This window comes from Rhinolophus ferrumequinum, chromosome 6 (assembly GCF_004115265.2).
Source record: "Rhinolophus ferrumequinum isolate MPI-CBG mRhiFer1 chromosome 6, mRhiFer1_v1.p, whole genome shotgun sequence".
NCBI classification, from domain to species: Eukaryota; Metazoa; Chordata; class Mammalia; order Chiroptera; family Rhinolophidae; genus Rhinolophus; species Rhinolophus ferrumequinum.
In genome coordinates this window covers 21,369,677-21,396,071 of record NC_046289.1, presented here as the reverse complement: position 1 = coordinate 21,396,071, position 26,395 = coordinate 21,369,677, and the positions used below count along the sequence as shown (strand labels likewise).

The 26,395-nt window shown below is 48.2% G+C and overlaps 1 protein-coding gene across 7 annotated transcripts in view; it reads left to right on the top strand.

Annotated features, from left to right (window-relative positions):
- The window catches only part of ADCK1 (aarF domain containing kinase 1), a 110,738-nt gene that overhangs the window by 57,962 nt on the left and 26,381 nt on the right, over positions 1–26,395 (top strand). For 6 of the 7 annotated variants that reach the window (XM_033108633.1, XM_033108628.1, XM_033108631.1 and 3 more), the window contains 2 exons: positions 10,176–10,334; positions 20,859–21,017. In XM_033108633.1, the coding sequence (XP_032964524.1) occupies positions 10,176–10,334; positions 20,859–21,017 (318 nt within the window). The remainder of the gene's footprint in view (positions 1–10,175; positions 10,335–20,858; positions 21,018–26,395) is intronic. The other variant, XM_033108630.1, reaches the window with a different exon arrangement.

The window sequence follows — 26,395 nt, the reverse complement described above, 5'->3', positions numbered from 1 at the left end:
GGCCCCCACTGCTGTTCTCATCTTCGGTGTGTGAACGGATGCGTGGTGGTTGGTTCTGTGTGAGGTCTAAGAGGAAACTGGGCTCCTGGGGAAGAGACACTGGGGAAGATGTCACTTCAGCCAAGCAGGTTTTAGGATTTGTCCTGGGAGCTGGGAAGGAATAACACGTAAGAGACAGCAGCCAGGGGAGCGAAGGATCCCTTTCCCTGGGAGGGGAAACGGGGACTGGTGCTAGATGTCGTCAGCTGGCACAGCAGAACCGCAAGCCATGATGTGCCCACCTGGTGCCACGTCCTGTGTTCCCCTCTCTGCCTGTGCATCCCCTTGTTTCATTTCTCTGCTTTCTAGTCCTACCACTGCTCTGGGAAATACAGCAAAAGAGTAAAAATAGATATATACTAAGAGTGTTACACTAACGGTCTACACCAGGGGTCAGCACACTTTTCCTGTGAAGGGCCTGTGATAGGTTTCTAGTGCTGCTGTAACAAATTAGCACAGATTTAGTGGTTTAAAACAACACACATTTATTATCTTACCGTGCTGTGGGTCACAAGTCCTAAAATTCAGTTGTTGGCTGGGCTGCATTCCTTCTAGAGGTTCTAGAAGAGACTTTTTCCTTGTCATTTCTAGCTTCTAGAGGCTGCCTGCGTTCCTTAGCTTGTGGCCCCTTCCTCCATCTTCAAAGCCAGCAGTGTAACATCTTTAAATCAATTTATCTCTCTTTTTCTCATCCTTTCACTTCTGCTTCCTTTGTCGTATCTCTGCTCTGACTCTTACCTTCCTGCCTCCCTTTTATATGGATCCCACGTGGTAATCCAGGATGCTTTCCCCATTTCAAGAGCCTTAACTTAATCACACCTTTGGGGATTAAGGGACGGGGACATTTTGGGGGGGTGCATTTTTCTGTCTACTACAGGTCCAGAGAGTCAATATTTTAGGTTTTGCAGGCCACATATTCTGTCACAACTGCTTACCTCTGCCATCGCCATAGACAATGTGTGATGAATGGAGGGCTGTCTCCCAATAAAACTTTATTCATGGACATGGAAACTGAATTTCACATAATTTTCACATGTCACAAAATAGTTTTATTTTGATTTTTTTTCCAAACACTTAAAAATGTAAAAAAGTATTCTTAGCTCGTGGGCTGTACAAAAACAGGCGGTGCTGCCCCCTGCTCTAGATGCATAATATCCTTTAACGTTTAGAACACCCCTACTGCGTGGCCTACTGCGTGGCTGTGGTTATCACTCCCATTTGCACAAGGTTAGTAACGCTAAGGAGTTTGCCCGAGGCCACATGGCTAGACCTTGGCAGGTAGGGCAGCTGACCCCAAAGCTGGTGTTCTTAACCACTGCTCCGCTTTGCTGGGCTCAGCCTGTAGTGTGTGTGGTTTCCCCCACATGTGGGCTTTGTCCTTCCAGTAGGCCCAGGAAGTCTGGGTTTATCTCCTGTTAAGATCCCTGGGCTCTGCTGTTTCACTTACAAAGCGAATCTGGAAAACTTACCGGGATAAACATGCGCAGATGTCCTAAAAGATTCCAAGGGCTTTGGTACCTGAACTCTTTCATTTGGGGCTCTGAGGCACAGGAACAGCCCAGGCTCATTGGGTGCCTGGCAGTTGCCACCTCCCAGAGGCAGGAAATCTGTTCTGGCAGCAACTGAGGCCACCGTAAGCAAAGGATCCTTATGCTTTATTTTCTCCCTTCCTATAGTTTTGGATGTAGGAACATCTGAAAGTTGTTGAAAAAGGGCGTTTGGGGTTTTGTGAGGGTGAGTGCATCAGGTCTGAGGATTCCTTAGCCCCGCCAGAAATGAGTGTGAGCCACTGTGGCCAGGCTTTGTCCCCGTGGGCAGAGCTGTGGATGAGAATTTATCAATCCTGCTGGCCTGGATTTCATGTGGGGACCTGCTGGTCATCTTCTTTCTGGGTCTCTGCTGTCGTCCTATCTTATTCCTTTCATCTGTGGTTCACACAAGCTCAGCCTGTGTGGGGACAGCTCCTCCTGCATTTTTTCAGCTAGGTACCTGGCTGAAGATCTCAGTTCTTTGTCACCTCCTCGGAGAAGCCCTCCCCGCCCAGGTTTAATCTTCTGAACACAGGCTCTGATGGTACCAGCTACCTCTCCCTTCGTGATATTCCTCAGAGTTGGCCATTTTACATTTATTTGTGGTTACGTGGTTCATTCCGGTCTCCCCAGTGGACTTTAAGTTCCAGTAGTGATTCCAGAAGATGGTGGCTGTACCCGATTTGGACTCATTCCCCATGGAATCCCCAGTGATTGGCACAGTGCCCTGCATATATCAGTAACTCAATAAACATTTGACAGATGAATAAATGAATGACCTTTAGCAAATATGTGCCTTTCTCTGAAATGGGTGCAGTTATAGCTCCTCTACCTAACCTCAGGAGAAGGTCGAGAATTACATAAGAGTACACTGGGGGCAACATACATGCAAATATAGGGAATTATCCATGGTCGAACATTCAGTCCCGACAGAGCAAAGCTATCCCAACGTCCCTTATACCAACCTAAGCTCAAGTTCAAGGGAGAGGTGGTAGGTTCTCATGTGGGCAGGCTGGCAATGGAGGGGATGGCACTCAGTCTACCCAGTTCTGAGGTCTGCGTCCTGGCACCCTGTCTCTCAGCTCTGTGATGGGTGTGAGCACTTGGCCCCTGGGCACCGTGGCTCCAAGGATGGCTCATGACCTCTGTAATCTATACTCTGATCACACAGGGGAAATCTGCCTGGGCTGCCCTACCTGTGGGGGTCCCTGGCTTTATACTGCACTGTCTAGGATTTCTGGTCGCTTCTACCCCAGAGATCTCTGTCATAGGCAGAGACATAGACGTGTCACCCTGTGAGGCTGTTCAAGTTATTAAGATGGGAGACGTTGAAAGATTAGATTTATGACAGCCAACAGTGGATTATGAAGAATAATTTATCAAATGTCAGTGCCTGCAGCCTACAATTTAGAGAAGGTTTGCTTAAGCTGAGGAGATCTGATTGGACTGCCCCTTCCCCCATCTCTAATGAATGACAGATCTAATGGATGGCTTCCCAGGCTGGCCAGCCACACTGGGTGTTTATCTGCTTTTTATTAATCATTATTATCACAACATTTCCATTGAGTCCCTCCACCCACAGCTCTCAAAGTACCCAGTACCAGGGAGGCTCCCTCGGCCACCTTGAAGGAAATGTAGCCACTTCTGGGAGGTGTTCTCACTACCCTGGATCAGCTGGAAGGTCCAAAGTCCCCTCACCAAGAAGAGATTAGGGAAAATTGAACCTCACTTTCATTCGTTCATTAGGAAATACTTAGCACCAATTATGTGTCAGGCGCCTTGGATGCAATGCAGTGCAAAAATAGATGTCTATAGTCTAGAAGGAAAGAGGGAGATTAAGCAATTGTAAATTGAGACAACAGTACAGCTGTGTAATTGCTCTTGAAGAGGACGCAGGAATTCTGGGACTGTACACTGGAAGGCTTCCCGGAGGAGGTGACAGTTGAGCTTGATTTGAAAGATGATTGGGAGTTACCTCACTGAAGAGGAGGGAGGGCAGCCTTCTGCACAGAGAGGACAGCACGTGCAAAGGTCCTGCAGTGGGCAGGGAGGGAATGTGCTGCTGGTTGGAAGAGGCAGAGAAAGCTGGGGAGTAGAGGGAGGAGATGTAGCAGGAGACATAGGCAGGGTCAGATCCTGTGCGTTGTGTTAAGGATTTTGGCCCCAGGAAACTGGTGATGTGGTTCAAACAGAGGGAAGTGACACCATCAGCTTATGGTTGGAAAACTCACCTTAGCTGTATGTGGAGATTGGATCGGAGGACACAGGAATGCAAGTGGGAGGGTCCGTTAGGAGGCCATTACAGTCTCTGGGTAAACGGGGATGGTGGCTTCTACTCACTGACAGGACAGGACTGAGGGCCTAGAATTGCTGACTTCTTTTCCAGTGCTCTTTTTATTGTAGCGCTCTGCCCTCTTCATGGAGGCATTACCTGGGGATCAGGCATCTCCACTCCTGCTATAGTTATTGGGGGCCTCTCATTGCCTGTACTCTAGATACTTTCTGTATGTTTCACACAACTCTATGAGGTTGGGACTAAAATTCCCATTTACAAAAGAGGAAACTGAGGTATAGAGGGGTTATCTGACTGCGCAAAGTGATGTACCGTGGAGCCAGAATTAAGCGTGTGCGTGTGACCCAGAACCTGCATCAGAATCATTATGCCTCCCTAATGCCTCTCAGGTCCCATATCCTGGCCAGCTGGTGGGCCCATGGCCATCTGAGGGTGTGGCTGCTTTTGGCTTTTTGCTTCTCTTTCTGTCAGCTGCTTGTCACCATCCTGTGGGAGGACAGAAGCTGGGTCTGACCTGTGATGTCCTTGGCAGAGCTAGATGGACAATTCGATTCTGTACCTGGAGGCTGTTTAGCGCGTTGGTAAGAGTTGAGCATTGTGTCATTTTCCTGGCAGGAATTTAGATAGGACACTGTTTTGTAATTTCTGGGGTTGACCTTTGTCAAAAGGGCCTCAGGTTCTTCCACTGGCCCTTCAGTTCTTTCCTCCCAGCTTGGCAGTAGCAATAGCTAATAGCTCTGCAGAACCCACAGTTTGATCTTTCTGAACCTCGGAAAGAACACAATTTCTATGGAAGACAGGATGTACGTGTTCTTGAGCCGTTATTATTATTATTACTTTTATTATAATAAATTGCTCTGAGTGAGAAGCTGGCGGTGGGGGTACTCCCGCCTTGAGGCAGGGCAGCTGTCGAGTGGAGAGAGGGACAGACATTTGGATGCCTGTCCTCGCCCCATACTCCCTAAGCTGTATATGGTGATATTGGAGGTCCTCTCTTCTTACCTGGCCAGAAAGTCCCTTCATGGTTGGGTGAAGCAGCACGGGACAGGGGGCTCTGTCTCCAGGTGGTCGTGGTAAAATGCAAGTGTGTTTTTCAGAGGCTGTTGCCTTCTGCTAGACGGAGGCCTCCTCAAGGTCAGAGACTGTGTCTGTTTTCTTGGCCCCCTTACCTAGCATGGTTTCTGTCATGTGATGTTTTCTAGCATGTAGTCAATATGTGTTGACTGGCTGAAGCGAAGGAGGGGCCAATTGGTTTCGTTTCATACATTCACTCTGGTAACTTGGCAGTGGCTGCCTGGAGCATTGTGGTGACAGAGATTCTGGGCCCAGCCTAGAGGAATGCTGCGATTGATTAGTAAGGTCTGGCATGGGTGTGCTTGGGGTGTATTTATTAGGTATCGCTGCATAGCAAGTTACCCTAAAACTTCGCATCTTAAAACAACAAACATTTGATATCTTAGTTTCTGTGGGTCAGGAATTTGGGAGTGGCTCACTGGATGGTTCTGGCTCAGCATCTCTCATGAGGTCGCAGTCAAGATGTCACCTGGGGCTGTGTCCTCTGAAGGCCTGTGTGGGGAAGGAGAGCTGCTTCTAAGATGGCTCACTGGTGCCAGGAGGCCTTGGTTCCTTACCGCAGGAAATGAGTCTCCGCAGGCTGCTCAAGTGTCCTCGTGACATGGGTTTTAAGCAGAGGGACTTGAGTGGGGATGGTGGGTTTTCTGCCCTAGGCAGACGCTTGTTTTGCTGAGTCCTAGCTGACTGGGGCTGTCTTGTCTGCCTCAGGCTGGGATTGGGGCACGGGCGGGGAAGGTTCACTCCAGCCACTCTGTTAGCACAGGGACTTGTACCTTTCCTCAACAGGCTGCAGTGGAGGGCTGTTGGCATCCAGCCAGGCATGGGGTAGGCCATCTTGAGACCTCGGGAGCCAGATACTGTTTGCTGCTGATGCCATGGTCACCTGCCTTAGGTGCCCTGAGCAGTCTCCCCAGCTCCTAAGTGGGAACTGCTGAGCCTTGACCCCTAGGCCTGGACTTACCTGCTTGGAGGGAGGCTCCTGTCTTCAACTGGAGCCGGCCAGTGCAGGGTTTGTGAGATCTGCTGGCATTGTCCTACAGAACAGGTCTGATGTGAATGAGGATGGGACAGTAGGATGGAATATTTGAAACTGGGCCATCTTGGAAACTCTGGGCCATCCTCCGTCCTGTGACTGGTGAGCCAGTCCCCACAGGGGTCTGAGGCTGGCTGGGCCGTGGGCTGTGGGGGTGTGGCTGAGACTCAAGTGACACTCCCCTAGGATTCATGTTGTGGCTTCTCCAGAGCATCCTGACTTCCTGTCACCTTATTTTGGGCTGAATGTGGACCCTGGACAGTATTTGGCTGCTCATTATGACATTTTGGAAACATTACCCTGCAACCTGGCTTCGTGGGGATCTGCAGGATGACTTTCTGGAGAGTCTGTCACTTTGCCCTGTACTGGGGAATAATGTCACGTGGTTCTTGGGATTCCTGGAGCCCAGCTGAAGCCAGCCTGCTGAAGTCTTAACCTGAGCCCCGTCTGCTAAGTCCTCGGGGATTGACATTACTTCTTGCCCCACTGAGGTTTTCTGCTCATAAAAACCCAAACACAGTCCATTTACACTCATTTACACACACACACACACACACACACACACACACACACAAATACAAAGCTAGAGAAACTTTTTTCCTGATTATTTTTCCCTTTCCAGACAGGGACATCGATATATTTGAATCATGGGCTGACAGTAATTAAAAAGCACATAACTAGTCATTTTAAAATGCAGTTGTTTTACTTAATTGATTTTGCCGCCAGACCCAGAGGAAAAAAAGGGAACGGGGAAGAGAAAGCCTTAGAAAGGGAGAGTTTTCTGCAAGTGGCTGGAGGCAGCCCAGGCCCTGCTTGAATCTAATTGCTGCCCATGCTGCAGTTTGTTTCTGCTAATGGTTTTCTGCTGCAAGGGCTGGGGGACCAGACCTGATTGCAGGGGGGTGGTGTTTGTTTCAGCTGCACTGGCGGTATAATTCTGCTTTCAGGACAGGGTCTATTTTTCCTTACTATCTATCAGCTTAAAGTACTTCCACTGAACACTTTGAATCAAGGTTCCATTTAGAGATACTTTATTCATATTTAATTACAGGCTGCAGCACCAATCTTTAATTACCTTTTTTATAAGCTAGCTAGGAACATCTACTAGCAATCAATTAGTGTGTGTGTGTGTGTGTGTGTGTGTGTGTGTGTGTGTGTGTTGTGTGTGTGTGTGTTGCGTGCACAGGAGGGTATGGGCGTGTGACTTGTTTCCTGATAGAGAGGGAAGGGGTGGCTGCAGGGGCACTGGGAGGTGGTGGGCGGGCTGGGGTGGGGTGTCTGCCTGACAGGTTCCCTGTGCAGACAGAGTGAGTGGTGCATCCTTATTTCCCATGCATCTCTTTGCTTCTACTGGTCCAATTGGGAGTTTGGTCAAGGCCTAACAGCTGTGCCTTACTCAGAGTGCTGCTATAACATCTGGGCTTGGGTGGTATCTCAGACGCCCTCCATCCCCTGGTGGAGCAGGCAATGTGGGAGGCCCTCTTCCTATCCCCTGGGGATATGGTGGCCCAGGCTTCCTCTTACCCTGGAGATTGGAATATGCTTGCCTCAGCCCTTTTTGTTCTTCACCTCCCCTGGAGTGTTCTTGGCAGCTGTTCTTGTCACACAGCCCTAGTGATGCCGTGTCACTCTTTGGTTGCAATGACTCTGCAATGTCCCTGCAATGACACTGGTTTGAAGACTGGTTGTCCTTCTCAGAGAATGAGCAAATGTTCCAACGGAGCCAGGCGGAGGCTTGAGATAGAAAGTGAGGTCAGATGACCCCCAACTCCCTTTGCAGCAGGGAGATTGGGCCATTCTACCTGCCTGGGAGGTGAGGGTCCGAGTTCACAGCTGTGTTATAGAAAGTGGCCTCCTTGCCGCTCTTTTAGGAACTACCAGAGGGTTGCCAAAAGAACCCTGGTGTCGATCTCATTATGTAAAGGCCGGGAACATTGCAGAAGCTCTACTTCCCTTCTGCGTATGGATCCCTGTCCCAGCAAGAGGGTGGAGAGAAGATGCAACTCATACTTACTGAGCCTCTTAGGGGTACTGGGCACCATGCCCATGTTTCTTTGGTTTATTCCAGCTGGGGCAGAGAACACGCTGTATCAGTCAGAGCTCCTTCAGTTGTGTATGACAGAAAACAGTTCAAACTGACTTAAGCAGAAAAGGAATTATAGAGTGAGCATTCAGGCATGGCTAGATAAAGGGGCTCAACTATTGTGATTAGGATTCACTCTCCTGTCTCTTGGCTTTACTTTCCTCTTTGTTGCTACTTTGTGACCCCTGGCATCTCTAGGCATCAAGTTCAATTTTAGCAGGAAGAAAGAATCCTTTCTTCTATAGTTAAAACAAAAGTAAGACAATTGAGTCTGATTGGACCATTTGGGTGACGTTTCTATCTTGGAACCAATCAGTGTGGCCCAGAGCATTCAGGGTTTTGATTGGCCAGGCCTGGGTCTCACACCCGCCCTGGAGTAACAGGTGTAGTCCACCTAGGTAAATCCCACACATGACGTGTGCTTTTACATTTGAGGCCTTCGGATTAATACAATTGTGGGAGCAGGAAGTTCCAGCCATTTCAAAGGGAGGAAGGAGTTCATTCAATTCTTCTCCAATGGAGACAATAGTGGATTTAGTCCTTCAACAAATCTGTTTGTCACTGACTAGTTCTAGCCCTGTTCTAGGTCCAGGGAATTCAACAGCAAACAACATAGGCAACAGTCCCTACCTACCCGGGGCTGATATTCTAGTGAGGTTATAGGGATGGTGGTTCTTGCATTCTCCTACTCCAAGCCCAGGTCCAGGATAAAGGGTTCCTGTGTAGAGAGACCAGGATGATTCAGGGTGGATGATGTGGAAAGAATCTGACCCTCAGGGAGCTTAGAACTCCCGAAGGAAAAAGACACCTGCATGGTTGGGGAAGAAAGGGAAAGTAGGTACTGGGACGGGGTGCAGATAGAAACCCAATGAGGAAGAAGGGGGACAGGAAGCCAATCTGTACCCACCTCCCGTGACAGAGAAGTGTAGGCCCCTCCCATGTTGCCTGGACATTTGGCCTCCGCAGGATGTTGATAAATGGGATGGAGTTTAGTGAAGCTACAAAAATGATGACAGGGCTGGAGGGAGTGATTTATGAGACAAGATTAGCAAAGTGATGGTGCAACGTAGCAGACAGGGAGATGGGATGGTGGCTGTGGGTCGTGTGGCTCCTGAAGTCCAAGGAGGAGAGGGGCTGAGGGGCTGGGGGGCACGCACTGAACAGGCCTCGGCCTGCGAGCCGGGGGCATGTGAGAAGGAGGGGAGGCGTGTGCTTGTGCACATACACATTTGTGTAGGTATGTGTGTGAATGTCTGGGCTTTCCAGAATTGTGAGGGTATCCAGGGACTTCAAGAAATGGAGGGAATGAGCATTTAAGCCTTGGTCAATCTTGCAAAAGGCTTTTGGGGGCTTCCTTTCCATCTGGTAGAATATTTATATCTGGATCATGTAGGTGTGGCCACTCAAGTCCGAAAGAAGTTTCCCTTCAGGGAAATCGTGATGACATTTCTAAGAGGGAATAAGGGAAAGGAAGAGAATATGGAAGAATGGGGGTAACTTTCCATTTCATAGAGAGGAAGCGGGCACAGAAAGGTCAGGTGACTTGCCCAAGACCACCTTCGGTTGGCATTGCAGGTGAGGACCAAATGTAAGGTTCGGGCCTACAGCCCTGGGGTGTCTGCCAGGTGGCTGGGCTGAGGGGGGTCTCGGGGGCCCATGTTGAGGCTGCTGCTCAGGCAGGAACAAGAGGTGGTTGTTGGGTTTGCAGCCTCCCGCCAGGGTCCTTTGAGCTCTCCAGGTTGACAACATTGGGAATCTTCCATTTGATCCCTCTTGGCGTGCCTTGGTCTCAGGTTTTGTTACCTTTGATTATATTTATATGTGAGAGCCTTGGGGGTACAGTGGTGGATAATTAAATGGGCAGCTGGTGCACAGTCCTGAACATTCTAGACAGCACTTCTCTGGCCTCAAATGGAGGTGCTCAGGGCACCTATGCCCATGTAGGTGGACACATCCTCCACGCGTGTTTTCTCTCTCACTCCCTCCATATGCCAAGTCTCAGGCAAGGTGCTGGGCTGGCATACGTGTGGGGGCATTGGGCAGCCCCGGCTCCGGCCCATCCTCCCGGCCCCTCTCACCGAGTTGGGGCATTTCATTGCTCTGTCCTCTCTCCACTCTTGACAGATCCATGATTTGTTCGTGAGCTTTGACGACACCCCTCTGGGGACTGCCTCTCTGGCCCAGGTCCATAAGGCGGTGCTGCGTGATGGGCGGACGGTGGCTGTGAAGGTCCAGCACCCAAAGGTGCAGGCTCAGAGCTCGAAGGACATTCTCCTGATGGAGGTGAGAAGCTTCCCCTTTCACCTTCCGTCACCCTCATTCTGTGTTTCCTTGTGACCCAGCAGCCTCGGTGAAACTGATTCACAGCTGGTAGGTGGATGTGGCCCTTTGAGCTGCAGAGTGGCAGAAGGGAGCTCGAGACTGCAACAAAGGAGATATCATGGGACGCTGTGACCATGGCACCTGTGGCTGGGTTGTTCCGTTCTTCTTCCTTTCTTTCCTGGGAACTGTCTGTGGATGGGCTCAGAACACACTGAACAGCCACTGGGGCCAAGGGGACCTCAGGAGGATGTTGTTGAAAGGAGATGAACCCAAGGTGATGTCCCTGGGGGTAGAAAAAGTGACATCTTAATTTGTTAAATTATAACAAAAGGCAGCGTGTGGTCAATACAGGATATAAAAGTGACAGGCAGCTCGCACAGAAATATTTATGCAGATTGCATGTTTGCCTATCTGATGTATTTTGAACGAACAAACTGCATGCCTAAAACCAGCCCTGGGAAAATCTCTAGTGGAGACTGTGTCTCAGGACTGTCCTGGCTCCACGCCCAGAACAAGGGAGGGACAGTGCACAGGTCACTGCTTGGATGGCAGCTAGCACCCTCCGTGGGAGGGCGGCAGTCCATTTAACTTGTGGCACGTCCCTCCTCTTCCTTTTCTCTTTCCCTTTGCTCCCTTTCTTCACTCTGGACTCTTAGTTTATTCTTTCAACACACTTTGACTAAACTTAACGCACACACTGAGGGTCTCTTCTGCATCCAGCGAGCGAGCAATGTATGCATCCTTGGGGAGCTCCTTGTTTAGTGGAGGAGCAGGTCTCGACACAGACAGCCGCAGTGTGGGGACATGAGCTCTGTCCAAGGGGTATTTGTGAAGTGCTGTGGAGCAACTGTGCCTGGACTGATGGGGGCACCAAGGGGACGTCACTGAGGAGCCCATGAGACAGCCGGGCAGGGGAAGGACAGCCCAGCCTGTGCGAGGGCCCAGGTCTTAGAGGAGAGGCTGTGCTTAGAGAAGGTCCACTGGATCAGATGGTGAAGTTGGAAGTGGTTGCAGAGGAGGCGCAGGGAAAGGAGGCAGGAGGGAACACAGAGGGCCTTGTATCCCAGGCTCAGGTGCAGAATGAAGTACCTAGTAAATATGTATCTACTGTGGAACTGAGCTGATCTGATTTTCTCTTGTAGTCAGTGGGGAACCATTTAAGAATTTTAATCAGGGGAATGTCATGATCAGATGTGCATGAGAAATAAAAGTCTGTTGGCAGTCTGGAGGATGTATTGGAGAGAAGAAAGACTGTAGCTAGGGAGACTAATTGAGGGGCTGCCGCATTGGTCTGAGAGAGAAATGCTGTGAACCAAAGCAGTGTAATGGGGTGGAGGAGAGGGTGGGGTTCAGGGGGGAATTATCAGGACTTTGTGACCAGGTTTACATGGATAAGGGCCAATACTGGCATGAGCAAGAAGGAGGAGGCTAAAGCAAGTTGGAGGTTTCTGGCTTAAACGACTAAGTTTGGATGCTTTAGCCACGTGTGGCAGAGTCCAGCTGGGGAAAAAAGACATTGCTCTAGGTGTTTCGGAGGGAATTGGAAACAAAGCGGGGCTGACTCGGAATGGAATTGCTGAGAAGCCGAAGGGGATGCTGAAACAGTTACCAACAGTAGGAAGCTCCCCTCAAGGTGGAGGGACAAAGACAACAGGTGGTTTTCTGGAGCTGGGGACACCTGTGGAAGCTGGGACCGCAGTGAGCGAGTCCAGTGAGAGGTGGGTCACAGACACAGGGCCTGTCACCTGGAAATCGGAGCCACAGGTCGTTTTTTGTTTTTGTTTTTTTTTTTTTTTTATTAGTTTCAAGTATACAAAACAACATAGAGATTAGACATTTATATTCTTCACAAAGTGATAACCACAGTAAATCTATCACCTATTACAATATTATTGACTATATTCCCTATGCTGTACTATATATCCCTGTGACTTTTTAAAAAATTATAGTTGACATTCAGTATTATTTTATGTTAGTTTCAGGAGTACAGTGTAGTAGTTAGACATTTATAATGTATGAAGTAATTCCCCTGATAAGTCTAGTACCTCTCTGACACGATACATAGTTTTTTACAATATTATTGTCTATATTCTCCATACTGTACTTTACATCCCCATGACTCTTAAGAAGTGCAAATTGGTAATTACAAAAGAGCCACAGGTCTTGTTTGAGGTAGCAGGTTTTCCCCTTCTGTCCCCCAGTATTCCACCAGTGTGACCCATTCATTGGTCAAACCTAGCTGGAAGCCAGTTGGCAAGGGAACCTAGGAAATGTAGTCTCTTATAAGAGTCAGGGGGTTGGGATGGATTTCACTTTCAGAGCAAAGTGAAATGGGTGATTGAGCAACCAAGTAGGGTAAGAGATTGCCATTAGGAGTTTTGAATCAGGACGTCTCTGTCGGGTTACAGTTTAGGCTGCAGATACAGACTCAGGATTTGTCAGCAAGGAGATTCACTGGAGCTGAATCTGGGCGAGTAGTTGAGATCACTTAGAAAAGGTATGTAGAGTGAACAAAGGAGAGGGCAAGGGCAGAACTCTGAGGACCGGCCTAATTTGGAGCATGCACCCAGGAAGGTAGGTTCTTGAGGAAACTAAGAAGGCGTGGTCAGAGGGCTGGGAGGAGAAGCAGGACTGAGCAGTGCTGCATCCAATGGAAACAATTGCAAGAGGAGAGCACTGTATCAGTTATCTAGAGCTGCATAACGAACCACCTCTAAACGTAGTGGCTTAAACAACAGTCACGTGTTTTGCTTGAGTGTAACCTGGGCAGGGCTTGGTAGAGACACTCATTCTGTTTTATGTGGTGCCAGCTGCGTCACTTGACTAGAACTGGAGGAGCCACGTCAGGATGGCTCACTCACATGGCTGGCAAGGTGGTGCTGGGGCTGTGGGTCAGGGCCCCAGATCCTCTCTGTGTAGGACTCTCCATGGCTTCTTCACAGCATGGTGGCCAGATTCTAAGAGTGAATGTCCCAAGAGAATAAGGCTGAATGTCCCAATTTCATGACCTAGACTTCGCCATCATGTAGATTATTTCATCCTTACTCTATTGGTAAGAGCAAGAGTCACAAAGTCCCCCTTAGTTTAAGGGATGGGAAATGGACTCTATTTCTTGATGGTGGTGTGGCAAGGTTCTAGAAAAGTATTAGAATGGGAGACATTGTTACAGCCATTTTGGAAAATACAGTCTGCCAGAATTACTCAATGTTGTCAAGTGGGAGATAAAATTAATAATGCTCTGAAAGGGGTATTTTGGATTTGGTGATTTAGAGGTCTTCGGAAGAGCAAGGAGAGTAGGATGAGTGGGGTGAAAGAGGATTGAGCCTCCAGGGAATGGAGACAGTTAATGTAGAATACTCAAGTGTAGCCATGGACAGTACGGGGTGTGAGGGTAGTGGTTAGAGCAGAGCACAGGGTTAGAGGCTGGGGGACTCGAACCTGCTGTAGCTGGTGGGGAAAGTGGCAGTGGAGTGGGGGGTAGGGTTTGGAGATTGAGGAGGGGAGTAACTGATAGATCTGGTCCAGGAGGAGGCTCGAGGGATTGGGCTGCAAGGATGCAAGTGGAAACATTAGCCAGCTTTTGTTCGGAGACTAGAGGAAGGTGGAAAGGCTGTGTATGGATGAGTGTGTGGGGCAGAGGGAGAAGGCGGGGGGGGGGGGAAGTGGGCAGCTGAGTTGGACCATCCCGATAGCCTCTATTTTTTCTCTGAAGTAGGAGGCAAGACCATCTGCTGAGAATGAGGGGGTAGAAGGTGGCATTGGAGGCTCGAGTGGGGGTGAAGGTTTGAACTAGCTGCTGTGTGCAGTGGAAAAGGGGGCAGGGCTGCTGAGTGGCCCTGGGCATCTACCTGGAAACCTGAGTTTTCTGGAGCACGTGCCAGTGGCTGTGGGCTGGCCATCGCCAGGAGTGAACCGGGAGTCTCGGCGGGTCCCGGTGTCCTGAGTGCCAGCAGCCACTCCTGCGTCAGGTGGGAACCTGCCTCTGGCCAGCAGTGTTGTCAGGACCCACTTGGGCTGGGAGGACAGCTGACATCATTTTCTCTGCTCAGAGCCTCGCTGGCTGTAAGGTCAGTAGCAATAATTCAGCAATAAAGATTTGGCATCTCGTGGAGATAAGCATCAGATGCTTTTCTTGGGAAGTATGGCGTAGCGCCTGTGCGGAGAGTACAAAGCGGCTCCGTCAGTGGCCGAGGCAGTGCTGGGGCTTCACAGGGCAGAACAGAGACGTGTACTCACGGCCTTCAGAACAGAAGCTGGAAACGAGGCCCGAGGTCACCACCTCCGTGGACCATCAGCCTTAACAACAGCACCAGGTGGCACTGCCTTCTCACTGGGTTTGGTATTTGGTGGAAAATATTCTTCGTGGGTCACGCTTCTCTGCTATAAAGCTGAGAAGAGCCCAACTGGAAAGCCCATGTTATGTTATATTTGAAATGAGTTGTATTTTTTTTGCTTTGTTTTTTTGAATCCAGACTGAAAATGGTGCCTTGATTTTAGGAATGACAACCCCAAAAAGGTGCTCAGGCATGCTTGGCAGGAGAATGATTTCTAGGGGGTCTTAGGGCTGCCTTAGCCAGCAGAAACTTGGAGCCAGCGGGGAGGCAAAGTCACTTTTCTGCCTTCTGGTGCTTCCTTCCGTGACAATTCCAGGGCCTGTTTGCCCTCAGGCTTCTTTCCCACTGCCCATCCTGTGACTGGAGGATTTCTACTCCAACCCTTCATTGGTCGCAGCATGGTCTAGAGAGGAAGACAATCTGATGAGGGTAATTCATACTAAGCACAGAGTGGCTAAAAGGCCTAACCTCTGGATTTTTGCAGTTTAAGAGGTGAGCTTATCCAAAGTCATGTGCATTGTAAGGATAGGTCTGCAGGAGTGAATGTTTTGAGCGTGAGGACGTGGGGACTACTGCTTGTATCAGTTAGGATCCTGTTGGGCGCAGGTATCAGGAAATCCAGCTAAAAGTGGGGTAAATGAAGGTACCCTATGTTGTCTCACATTTCGACACCTGGCAGCAGGGCCGACTTTTCCAAGGTTGACTAACCCAGCACTTCCTTATGGTCTTTAGGGACCTGGGTTCCTTTTGTCTCTCTCTCTGCCTTCCTGGCTTGCCCTTCTAAGGTAATGCCCTTATGGTCCCAAAACAGCTACAGCAGTTCCTGCGATGATAAGTAGATGACACCTAGATGCCAAAGAGGTCCTGTTCCTTCCCTCATATTCCTTATCAAATGGAGCCCTTCAGTAGAATTCCCTTCATTCCTCACTGGCCAGAAGTAGGCCACACGCCCAAGCCCAAATCACTCTTGGCAAGAGAAATGAGACCACTTAGATTGACTTAGACCGAGCACGATTCATATTCTCAGGCTGAGCCTCCCTTCCTTGAAGGACATGAATGAGACACAGGTTTGAGGTTCTGTTAGCCAGGCGGGTGGGGGAAATGGCCTTTGGATTGCCATCCAGTAGCATGTGCCACCTCGCTATTGGGGACAGTCTCTGGGATAGACTTGAATGGTGGCAGAGAGATGGAAGCCGACGTTCAGTAAGTGGTGTTTGATGAACCTGGTGGTTTGGTGACTTTGCACAAAAGAGAAAGGCACAGCCAAGGGTGTTTTTCAGCTGTGTCATTATCACCTGATATTGTCCCTTTATTAGTTGGGGCAACTCTACTTCTAGATGCATGACCAGTGACTGTTATTGATTTGAGTGGCTGTCCAGAGCCAGACTAATTGGGCCCAGAGATTGGAACAATGATTCAGCAGGAAGGGGTGAACTGACAAGGCAGAGTCCATCGTCTACTGGCAGGCTGGCTTTGCAGCAGCTCCTGCCTGCCCGCAAGAGCAGGGAGCCTAGCTGACTGGATCGCACTGCCGTTCTCACTGCTGGAGAGCAGGGTAGGACTCAGCTGACCTGTGAGCTGGTGGTAAGAGCATAATCCCCAGGTCTCAGTGGCAGCATCCTGTACCACTCCCTGTTCTCTCTTAAGCTTCTGAGTTTGAGGATAACACCCCCAAAGAATTTAACTCACGGCCAGGTACTCTGCCCTCCACGTACCACCTGTCCCCAAGGTGCTCTACAGCATTGGGATGGGACTCGGGTCTGAGCACGAGAATCTGTTCCATCATTTGATGTCATCTGGCCCATCCCAAGGATCTCTAAAAATAAAGACCTGTGACAGTCATGTTTTTGACTTTTTTTTTCAACATTTTCAGTGCATGCTGCCTGTCATCTTGTTTCTGTATGTGTTGATTGAACAGTGGGTGGCTAGGTAATGTTTGTGTTTGGCACAGAATCCAACAGTTGATTTTATTTTTTAAAATACATTTTTTTAAAAACCCAGAGATGTAGACAATCCCGTGGAAACTTCTTTTCACCCTATAATTCTGTTTTCTAAAAAGTACGCACTATAACAACTTATCAGAACAAAGATAAACCCATGAATGGCAAGCTATTTACATCACTCTGAATTGATTTTCGATTCTTGTCGAACATCCGTTTTTACCAGTTCGGATCCGTGCAGATGTTCTATTTAGTGTGCTGTTTTCCCATAGAACATTATTTCTTTTGTGCTATATAATAACTTGATAACAGTAACTTGCATTTCAGTTGCATTTTACAGTTTACAAAGTTCTTTTAATGCCTTATCTCAAGCTTCCTATTGTATCGTCCTGTATTGGATTGCATGAGACTGGGCTGCATAAAGAAAGAAGCAAAAAACAAAACAAAACAAAAAACCAAAAAAACCAACCCAGGTCCAAGTCCTGAATTTGAAATTATAAGCTATGTGACCTTGAGAAGTGCTTTTACCCCTGGAACCGATTTCCTTCTCTCTGAAATGGGCAAGAAGAGGATGAAATGAGAACGTGTACGTGAAGTGATTTGTGGCCCAGTGCCTGGCATGTAGTAGGTACTAGATAATGATAATTCACCCCTTTTTTTGCTATTATATATTATAAAAGCTCACTAGTTTTCAATCTTTTATGTGACTCTTAATTTTTCTATTATATTTCTGTATGGCCCACAATTGATTTTTCCTCCAGTGAGCCAGTGACCTTATAGGGAAATAATTTCATTATTTTACCTTGAAGGGAGTTATTAATTGTTGAATATTAAGTCACAATATTCCAAATATTATGAGTCATAAGTTTCCAAATCAAGTAGAAAATTCTCAGGCATTCCAAAACTGTGATTCCTGAAAATTCAGAGATAATCTCTTTTCCCACCAAAACCTCAGAAACAGAAAAACTCAATCCATTTGAATAACACACATGTGAACATATAATTATCTCTCGGGAGAGGGCAAACTCTGAAATATTCACTTGTTCATTCATTTATTCATTCATTCACTTATTCACGTGAATATTCAATAAACATCTGCTGAGTATTGAGTACTTGCTAGGCACTGGTGAAAATATTGGCTGTTGGAACACTTTTATGGAGAATATACATTTTGGAAGAAAAATAAAAAAGTCGATAACAACACCTGTTTTATTTTAGTTGATTGCATCTGTTGTCAAAAAGGAAAAACTTAAATGAATTTACTTAGGGCAGGCACTTAAGAAGGGAATTGAATGAAAACAGAAGGTGAGACTGAGTTTTATTTTATTCCCCTCAGCCAAGAAAAGTCTAAAATGGCAGAAGCCCAAACCATTTCAGACTTGGATGAGACAATGCTTAATCTAACCCGTCTCCTCAACCCCCTTGAGGTTTAAGGGGTTGGTAACCCCCCTGAATTATGTGCAAAATTATGTGATAATATGCATGTTTTGGGCTTCATGGCTTGCATCGAATTTTCGAATTTGTGACTTCCTATGAAGAGGATGGTGTCCTCCTAGAAAGCTAAGAACCACTGACTTCTATTCAAACAGACCTTCTCATTTTAAAGTAACCAAGGAAGTGACTCACCCACCACCCACAGAGTGCTTTAGAAACCAGTTTTATCAGCACTGTACAGTTTTTTGGGGGTTATGAATGATTTTATGAATTAGTTATTAGCGATTAATTTCAATCAAAATCTTTGACTGCTTTTATGATTAATGGCATTAGGTCTTAACAATAACCAATAGTACTAGTAAAGACTAATTACATAATTGATTAGTTAACAGAAAAATCTTTAAAGTACCTGTCAGTGCTGTTTGGATATTAATAATAATTAAAAATTTCACAAATAACAAAGACCATATGGTAAATGATGAGGATTTATTGAAGTCTCATCTCAGAGATAGACCCCACTAGGTTGCATGTAGCTCCCTCTGTAGACCCACACCTGGCCCAGGGTCCTTCCCTAGGAGGTAGTCAGTAAATATTGATTGAACAAACCAATGAGCCTGATTGGGGCTCCTTCCCTTGTCCCTACTGGGTGAGAACCTCTGGAATTTAGGCTGGAGCCAAACTGCGAAGAGATTTGTTGTCTGAACTCAGAGCCCAGAGTGGAATTCAGGTGCTTCAGAAGTGCGGGCAGGTGCTTCTGTTGCTTGTATGCCGGCTCTGCGTCCCCTTTGGTTGCAGCTAAGGGCCATCTGAGGGCACGGTGACGAAATGAAGTGTCTGGAGGGTATGGTGTTCAAGTGAGTGGGTCTGACAATGAGGTCTGGGCCCGCTGTTATCACCTCTGCCTTCTAGTTTCGTGTGACACAAGCAGATGCAAAACATAAACTAAATCGATTATCATAAGGTCACAGCTCTAGCCCGAGAAAGACTAGACAAGACTTAAAAGAAATTAGACTACAGCTGAATGTAATTAAAAAGGATTTTGAGAGAAATTGAATATAATAACCCGTGTGATGATTCTTTTAGAACGGTATCTGGTGCATCACCTAGAACTTGGGTTTAAAACAAAACTGTAAATGCTTTGGAGTTAATGGCTCTGCTGTAGATTTATTTCTTTTGTGCCGCCCTGCCTAACAGTATTGGCATAATATCATAGACCAGGGCAAAAAGAAGCATAAGACATGGCTTAGAGCTGGGCGCAGTACATCCTTCTGGATACACCGGACAGTGTCTTAGTCTGCGCCGTAACAAAATACCACAGATGGGGTGGCTCGAACAACAGACATTTGTATCTCACAGTTCTGGAGGCTGGAAGCCCAAGATGAAGGTGCGGACAATGGGCTCCTGTGCTGACTTTCTTCCTGGCTTATAGACAGCTGCCTTTTCTCTGTGTCCTCACGTGGCAGAGAGAGAGTGAGCTCTGGTCTCTCTTTCTCTTCTTGGAACAACACTAATCCCATCATAGGGGCCCCGTCATGCCATCAGCTAAATCTAATTACCTCCCAAAGTCCCCACCTCCGAACACCGTCACACTGGCTTTAGGGTTTCAACATACGAATTTAGGGGAGGGAGGACACAAGCATTTGGTCCATAGCTGCTGGGAGAATTACCAAGAATTACTGGGAGACTTGATCAGCGGTTCTCCCCAGAGTGCTCGTAGGAGAGCAGGAGAGTTGCCTACTGTGTTGCCCTCCTGGGATGTTGGGACATCTCCCATGCCCCTTGTGTCACCCTTGCTCACCCACTACACAGCCATTGTCTGTGAACTTGTGAGGCAGTCTCAAATCCAGCTCTGGTGGTGAGGTAGCCTCAGCACTGAGTCCTCCCACAGAGGGACCAGGGTCTGCTCTGCAGGTGTCACTGAAGCCTGGTTCTCCGCCAGTGACATTTAATTTCATGTCATTAAACTGACAACTGAAAGGCCAGATACGTCTCCTAAAACCTTCTTTTTCATCATGTCCTCAACTCAAGAACCCGTTGTGGGGCCAAATTGCCCATCAGCCAAGCTTTTCATCCAAGGGGTCAAATCCCTTATGTCTTCTTCGTCTTAGCTAACCTTGTTTTCTTATTCCTATTTAATTTTTACCATGAAATATTTTAGATGTACAAAAAGTATAGAAAATAACTAAATAACTAAACATAGAAAAAGTATTAGAAATGCGCAGGTACCAAGCATTCAGCTTAAGAAATAAACAAAAATGCAGCTGCAGTGTGGCTGTACCCTCCAGCCCTTTGTAAACAGGACCATGAAGCACAACTCTGGGAGCAGCAAAGGCAGCAGTTCAGCGACATGCGTAAGAGAAAGGGTTTGGGGACTGGGTAGACCCAAGTGGAATTCTGTTTCTGTGCTTTCTTGCTGGGCAAATTCAGAAAAATCTTATAATCTCTCAGAGCCTCAACTTCCTCATCTGTAAAATGGGGAGATGATAAGTATGTGTGCTGTGTACCTCCCAGAGTTGTGGAGATGAAGTGGAGTAACTAACTAAAGTGCTGAACCAGTACTGGGCACGTGGGAACCCCTAGCAAATGGTAGTTGTTAGGACTGGCAGCCATTGGGTTTTTATCATCTTGGATTTGGACGACAGTGATGGGTCCCAGGGGAGCAGTTTTCCCACCCACCCTTGCTCCAGGGGAGGCCCGGGGAGTTGTCAATTTCCAGACCCAGGCAATAGAGCAAGGAGCCTTGGTATCTGACTGATGGGGTGTTTGGTGGGTTTCAGGTGCTCGTCCTGGCTGTGAAGCAGCTGTTTCCGGAGTTTGAGTTCATGTGGCTGGTGGATGAAGCCAAGAAGAACCTGCCTTTGGAGCTGGATTTCCTCAATGAAGGGAGGAATGCGGAGAAAGTAGCCCAAATGCTCCAGCACTTTGACTTCTTAAAGGTAGGAGGTGCAGGGCAGTGGAGCATGGTGGTCTGGAGGAAGGGTTCAGGGGAGGATTGGTCTCTGCCCCGAGCACGCCCCCTTGCAGGACATAAGGGGGACATCTTCTGGAGTCTTCTTTCTGAGGACGAATGCTTTGTCCCTGGTGAAGTACATTCAAGTCCTTGAAGGCAGCTTTACAAAGAAATACCACATGTGTTTGTTGGCCTGTCACTCAATCAAACTGATGTGGACTGAATGATCCACAGTTTCAAGGCACTGAGTGCTACCCAAGGGTCTATAAGCTGTGATGTCGGCTTCCATGAAGCGTGGGACGATGACACTGGTGACGATGATGGTGATAGCTCCCGCTACTGGACCCTGGCACCTTTCCTAACACTTTATGTATATTATATTAGCTTGTTTACTGTACAGTCAGTTCTGCTATAATACAACCTATATGTCCTTAGAAATATCCACAGTCTGCAAAATCGCACAGGGCTTATTGGGAAAATGGGTTATGCTTAAAACACTCAAAAACTTCACCAGTGACACAGAAAATAAAAGAAGATAGGAACCTAATAAAATGGTAGCCGTGGTGCACACGTGAAACAGCTATGCAATACATAAGACCACGGCACACATGGCACTTGCCCTCGACATCTCCTTGTGAAGTGGGCATCAGAAGAGTCGCCCCTTGTGGGTTATTGTGAGGTGGGGGAGGGGAGCCACCTGCAATTGATGGAAAGTTGTGACACCAGGTGTGGGTGGGCGTGACTCCTCACACACGTGGTGAGGTGTGTGCGTTTTGTGTGTTCCTGTGTCATGTGGTTCAGCTGGATGCAGTTTATTGTGTTCACATGGTGTTTCTCGCGGCTGATAATGCACATAAGCAAATGCAAAATTTGCCCTATGATCCAGCTGTTCCCTGATAGGTCAGTAGCATCGGAACACATTTGTGTTTTCAAGTAGTAGAGTCGCACTGCTTGTAGAATAGAAGACACTGTGGGCAATAATATCAAGCAACAAGAAAGTCAAAGCTTTGTGAGAGGCTCTGCTGGTAAGTGCCGTACAGATTCAGAAGGGACTCCCACGGTCCGTCAGGACAGGAAAGCTCTGCTGAGGAGTTGGCACTGGAGCTGGTCTCTGAGGACCGGCTTGATGTTCCCCACGGGGCACGTGAGGGTGGGAAGGAGATGTACATCAACACTGCTGCTCTAACGTCTTTTACCCTGAGCGGGGTTTGGATGCATTTACCCAGGGACACCTCTTCATGGCAGGGGTTGGACCCCTGTGGTGTAGTCTATACAGAGAGGTTGGCTTTCAACTCTCAGAAGAGATCAGCCCTTGTCTCTTCACTCAGGAGGCCTGGAGAATGCGGGAGTGGGGGTCACCGAGGCCTTAGGGGCTCCAGGTGCTTGTGCCAAAGCCGACAGTCAAGAAGCAGCCCTCTGGGGGAGGGTATCTCAGGACATTGAACGGGAAGGTCTCTTGCTCTGAACTTGTGTTCCTGTGACTTCTGAGGGCAACGTGAGAAATGGAGGTAGTGGTAATCTTTGTGCAATCCCGATTGATTAACGGGGATGGGGAGACTGAGGGTGTGTCTATGCTCGCCACCTGGGAATCCTAAAGCTTGGCTCATAGGAGGAAAAGCCACAGCTGTGGTGATCAAGCCACAGTGTGGTGTCTTGACACATTGATTTTGGTGGCAGGTGTAGCCACTGGCAAAGTTTAGCTCTTGGAGTGAGTTGGGAGTCAGGTCTGTCAGATGGCCCGTATGCTTGACTGGCTTCTTTTTAGCTGCCCTCATAAACGGCGATGTGCAGACCCTCTTGAGCCTGTAAATCCAGACGTGCAGACTAGACCTGGTGACATTGTCTCTGCCTTGAAGGTCACACCACCAGCTCAATGAGAACGTGGCTCGCTCAGACAAGTAGCCATACCAATGAGCATAATGCTTTAAGCCAGGCTTTCACTTCATCTCCCATTTCTTTCATTCCTCTGTTCCACATTTATTGAGCATTTCCTGAGTCTCTTGCTTTGCTAGAAGCTGGGAGGTGTCTGCATGAGTAAAAGATGGTTGACTCCTGCCTGGGAAAACTTCCCATTCAGTGGGGGACAAACACACCAACGTGTTTTTATAGCACAGGTTGGTCATCCTATGTCAGAGACTTATCTGTGTATCTGTGTATCCCCAAGAGGACGTGCTTAATTCTACCCAGGAAATGGAGTTCAGAGGGGGCTTCTAAGACATGTTGATTATCCAAAGGGATAGGCAGTATTTACTGAATGTTTCTTCTGTGCTGCGCACTGGGCCGTTACGATGACGTTGAATCCTTCCAACAACCATCATTCCATTTTACAGATGTCAGTCAGGGGAGAGAGGCTGAAACGCAGATTTTCTGAGTTCAACTCTGGTGCGAGGCTAAGAACATTGTGTTACCTCTTACCGGCAGGGGTGCTCTTCAGAGCTGGAACTATGAGCCAGAGAAACAGAACCATCTCCACTGTTCCCATGGAAACAGCAAAATCGTCCCTTGGCTGGGGCCAACTAGCATCTGCCAGACCAAGACATGTAATAATAATAATAACACAAATTTTTGAAACGAGGATGCCAAATGGGTAAATAATTAATGTAACGATTTGACCTGCTGCTTCTAAAACCCGCACACCATTCCTCAGACAATGGTGGAATTAAGGCTCCTGAGTAATTAATTTTGCCTAAACAAATAACAAGTGGAAAGCGAATTTTATGCTGTGAACCCAGTTCAGCTCTTAAAACTGGAGATAGATTACTTTTGCACACTGGCACCCCATCACAACATCTGTGCGTAATTAAGCCTCAGCAAAGAATTTACCTCTCAGTGTGGGAGACATCTTCCAGTGGGGTTTCATAACCTCAGCCCAGTGCCACAAATCTCGAAGCCTCAGACAAGCATGGAATGCAAATGCGGTGTTGGGGAGACTGGGAGAAGTGAGGGGGCAGCCAGGCTGAACGGTCACGACCAGGGTGTTTGTGGATTTGGCATCGTAGCGTGTGCTTGGGGAAAGGACAGGACAAGCAGTGAGGTCTGGGACTGACCTAGGAGACAGCGGGGACAAGGTGGGGGGGGAAGCCTTAGAACCACAGGACTTGGGACTGGAAGAGATGAGAGTGTGTCTCTATAATTGGAGGTGGGGATGGGTGGGGGGCGTCATCGCTTGAGAACGTCCACTCCGGGGTTTCTCAGTGCAAGGTTAGGAGCCTCGCACTCTGCAGACATTGTACACAGACCCTGTTAGGTGACGTGTATGCGTTTGGAGAAGGGCCATACCTTCCTAAGGATCTCAAAGATTAAGAAACACTGATGTATGATAATTAATATTAGTTCACATTTTTCACATCGTTATGCTGTGTTAAATGCTTTTTAACGTGTATCACATGTGTTTATGCTCTAATCCTTATAACAGCCCCATAAGCGAGGTTCCATTATTAGCCCCAGGTCAGCGAGTGGGGAGGTTGGGCCCCGGAGAGATGGAACCATGTGCCCAAGGTTACACGGCTTCCTGGTGAGGGGCAGAAGCAGGCTGTGAACAGGGGCGGCCTGGCTCCAGAACCTCCACGTTAAACCACCGCGCTCTTCTGCCGTTGTCATCATTTGTGGAGAAGAAATGATGCCGAACTGTCACTCTCAGCCCTGACTGTGTAGCAGAACCATGTGTGAAACTGCATGGCTGTCATACGGTGGCTGTTTGTCCAGCAGCTGCTAAGTGAGTGTTTCTGTGTTGAGCACGATAGGAAGTAGGGAGTGTTGCCTCCACTGTAACCGTCATCACCGTCTTCCAGGTAGGGCAGCTGGCTCTCAGAGCGGTTATAAAGCTTAGCCATAGTCACCCAGCTTGGAGGTGGCAGAGTGGGGCCTCCTGCTCACCAGCTGACGCTGGGGCTGCTCTCTGCTCTGCTGGGCTCAGGTGATGGGAGGATTTGGGCCCTGGGTGCTGGGCACTGGCCAAGACAAGCCAGGGCTTGTTTGACAGGTGCACTGACCAAAGCACAGCAACAAAGCGGGAGCATGGGGTCGGGGCCAGGGTCTTGAGCGGGAACTTTCCATAATCAGTGCCCTCTTTCTTGGGGTCACGATTGGCCCCAGTGTGGGGGCAGGTGGAGCCCACAGGAGTGGGACCTGTGCTCTGTGACAAGGAGAACCTGGACTCAGAGGTCGTGATGGCCGGGGTGTGACCCTGCCTGTGGGGTCAGCGATGCCCTGGCCGGGAGCCTCCTAGGGTTTAGTTTGTTTTTTGGGGGCGGGCAGTAGTTCTTATTACCTCTAAAATTGTTTTTTCTCTGTCATCTTTTCCCTCCTTGATGGAAGAAGCAAAGGAACAGGGGAGAAACATGGGTGTTGGGGTGAAGTGTATTTTGCCTTACACCCTAAACCCTCCTGCCCACATGGTGATTTAGGGCAACTCACTTGACCTTGTGACCCCTGTCAAGCCAAGTTTCTCCTAACTGATCAGGGAGCAGTTCTACATTGTGTAGTCATTTCTGTGTCGCATCCATCAAAGGACAATTGCAGTCCTCCCTAAGCCCCCATGACAGACCCCTCTATCTCCCAGATTTGATATTTCTGTCATTTCAGATCTAAGCAGCTGAAGCAAGGGGCACATTCTGTTGTTAGGCTGGGATGGTTGCATTTGGGGGGGGCGGGGGGCAAGGTGGAGGAGGGGAAAATCGAGCACACCCGGTAGCCTGGTTAACAAGCCCGGAGGATCTCAGCCTTTGGGTTTCTCGTTCCGTCAGTGGCTCTTTCATGGCTGTTTCCACAGTGCCCCAGGCAGGCCCACATGGGGGTCTTCTCGTGTGTGTCCAGGGCCACTGCCAAGCTGCAGTCCCAAGTAAACCGAGGGAAGAACTTAACCCCAAAACATGCCCCTTTCTTTTGGAAGCCACGAACCACAACAGCAAATGTGCTCTCATATTTTTAAAGATAGTTTTTGAAAAATGCCAAGCAAGACTGAATTTTAAGTTCAAAGTACCAGAGAGTTACAGATTTCTCTATTGCCCCGGATTTTCAAATGGCAAAAACTGCAGGGAAGTAGCAAACGAAAATGACACCTTGATTGCCGTTGGAACCTTTTTTCCAGGGGGCTCAGAGTGTTACACTTGTATGTAGACCCTAATTATTCTCCGAGCTCCTTATTGAGACAGGGCAGGAACAGTGTTTTCTAATGGGGAGAACTGGGGCGTAGAGAACTTAAGGGGTTGGGATCAGACACAACAGTTATTAGCAGAACTAGGGAAGGAAGCAGATTTCTTGACTCGATGGCCATTATCTTAGTGCTGTATGAGTTTTGGGGGTCGAAATGAGGGAAGTCCTTATTCCCCAAAACACTTGAATTAGCTTCCTCGTTTCTTTATT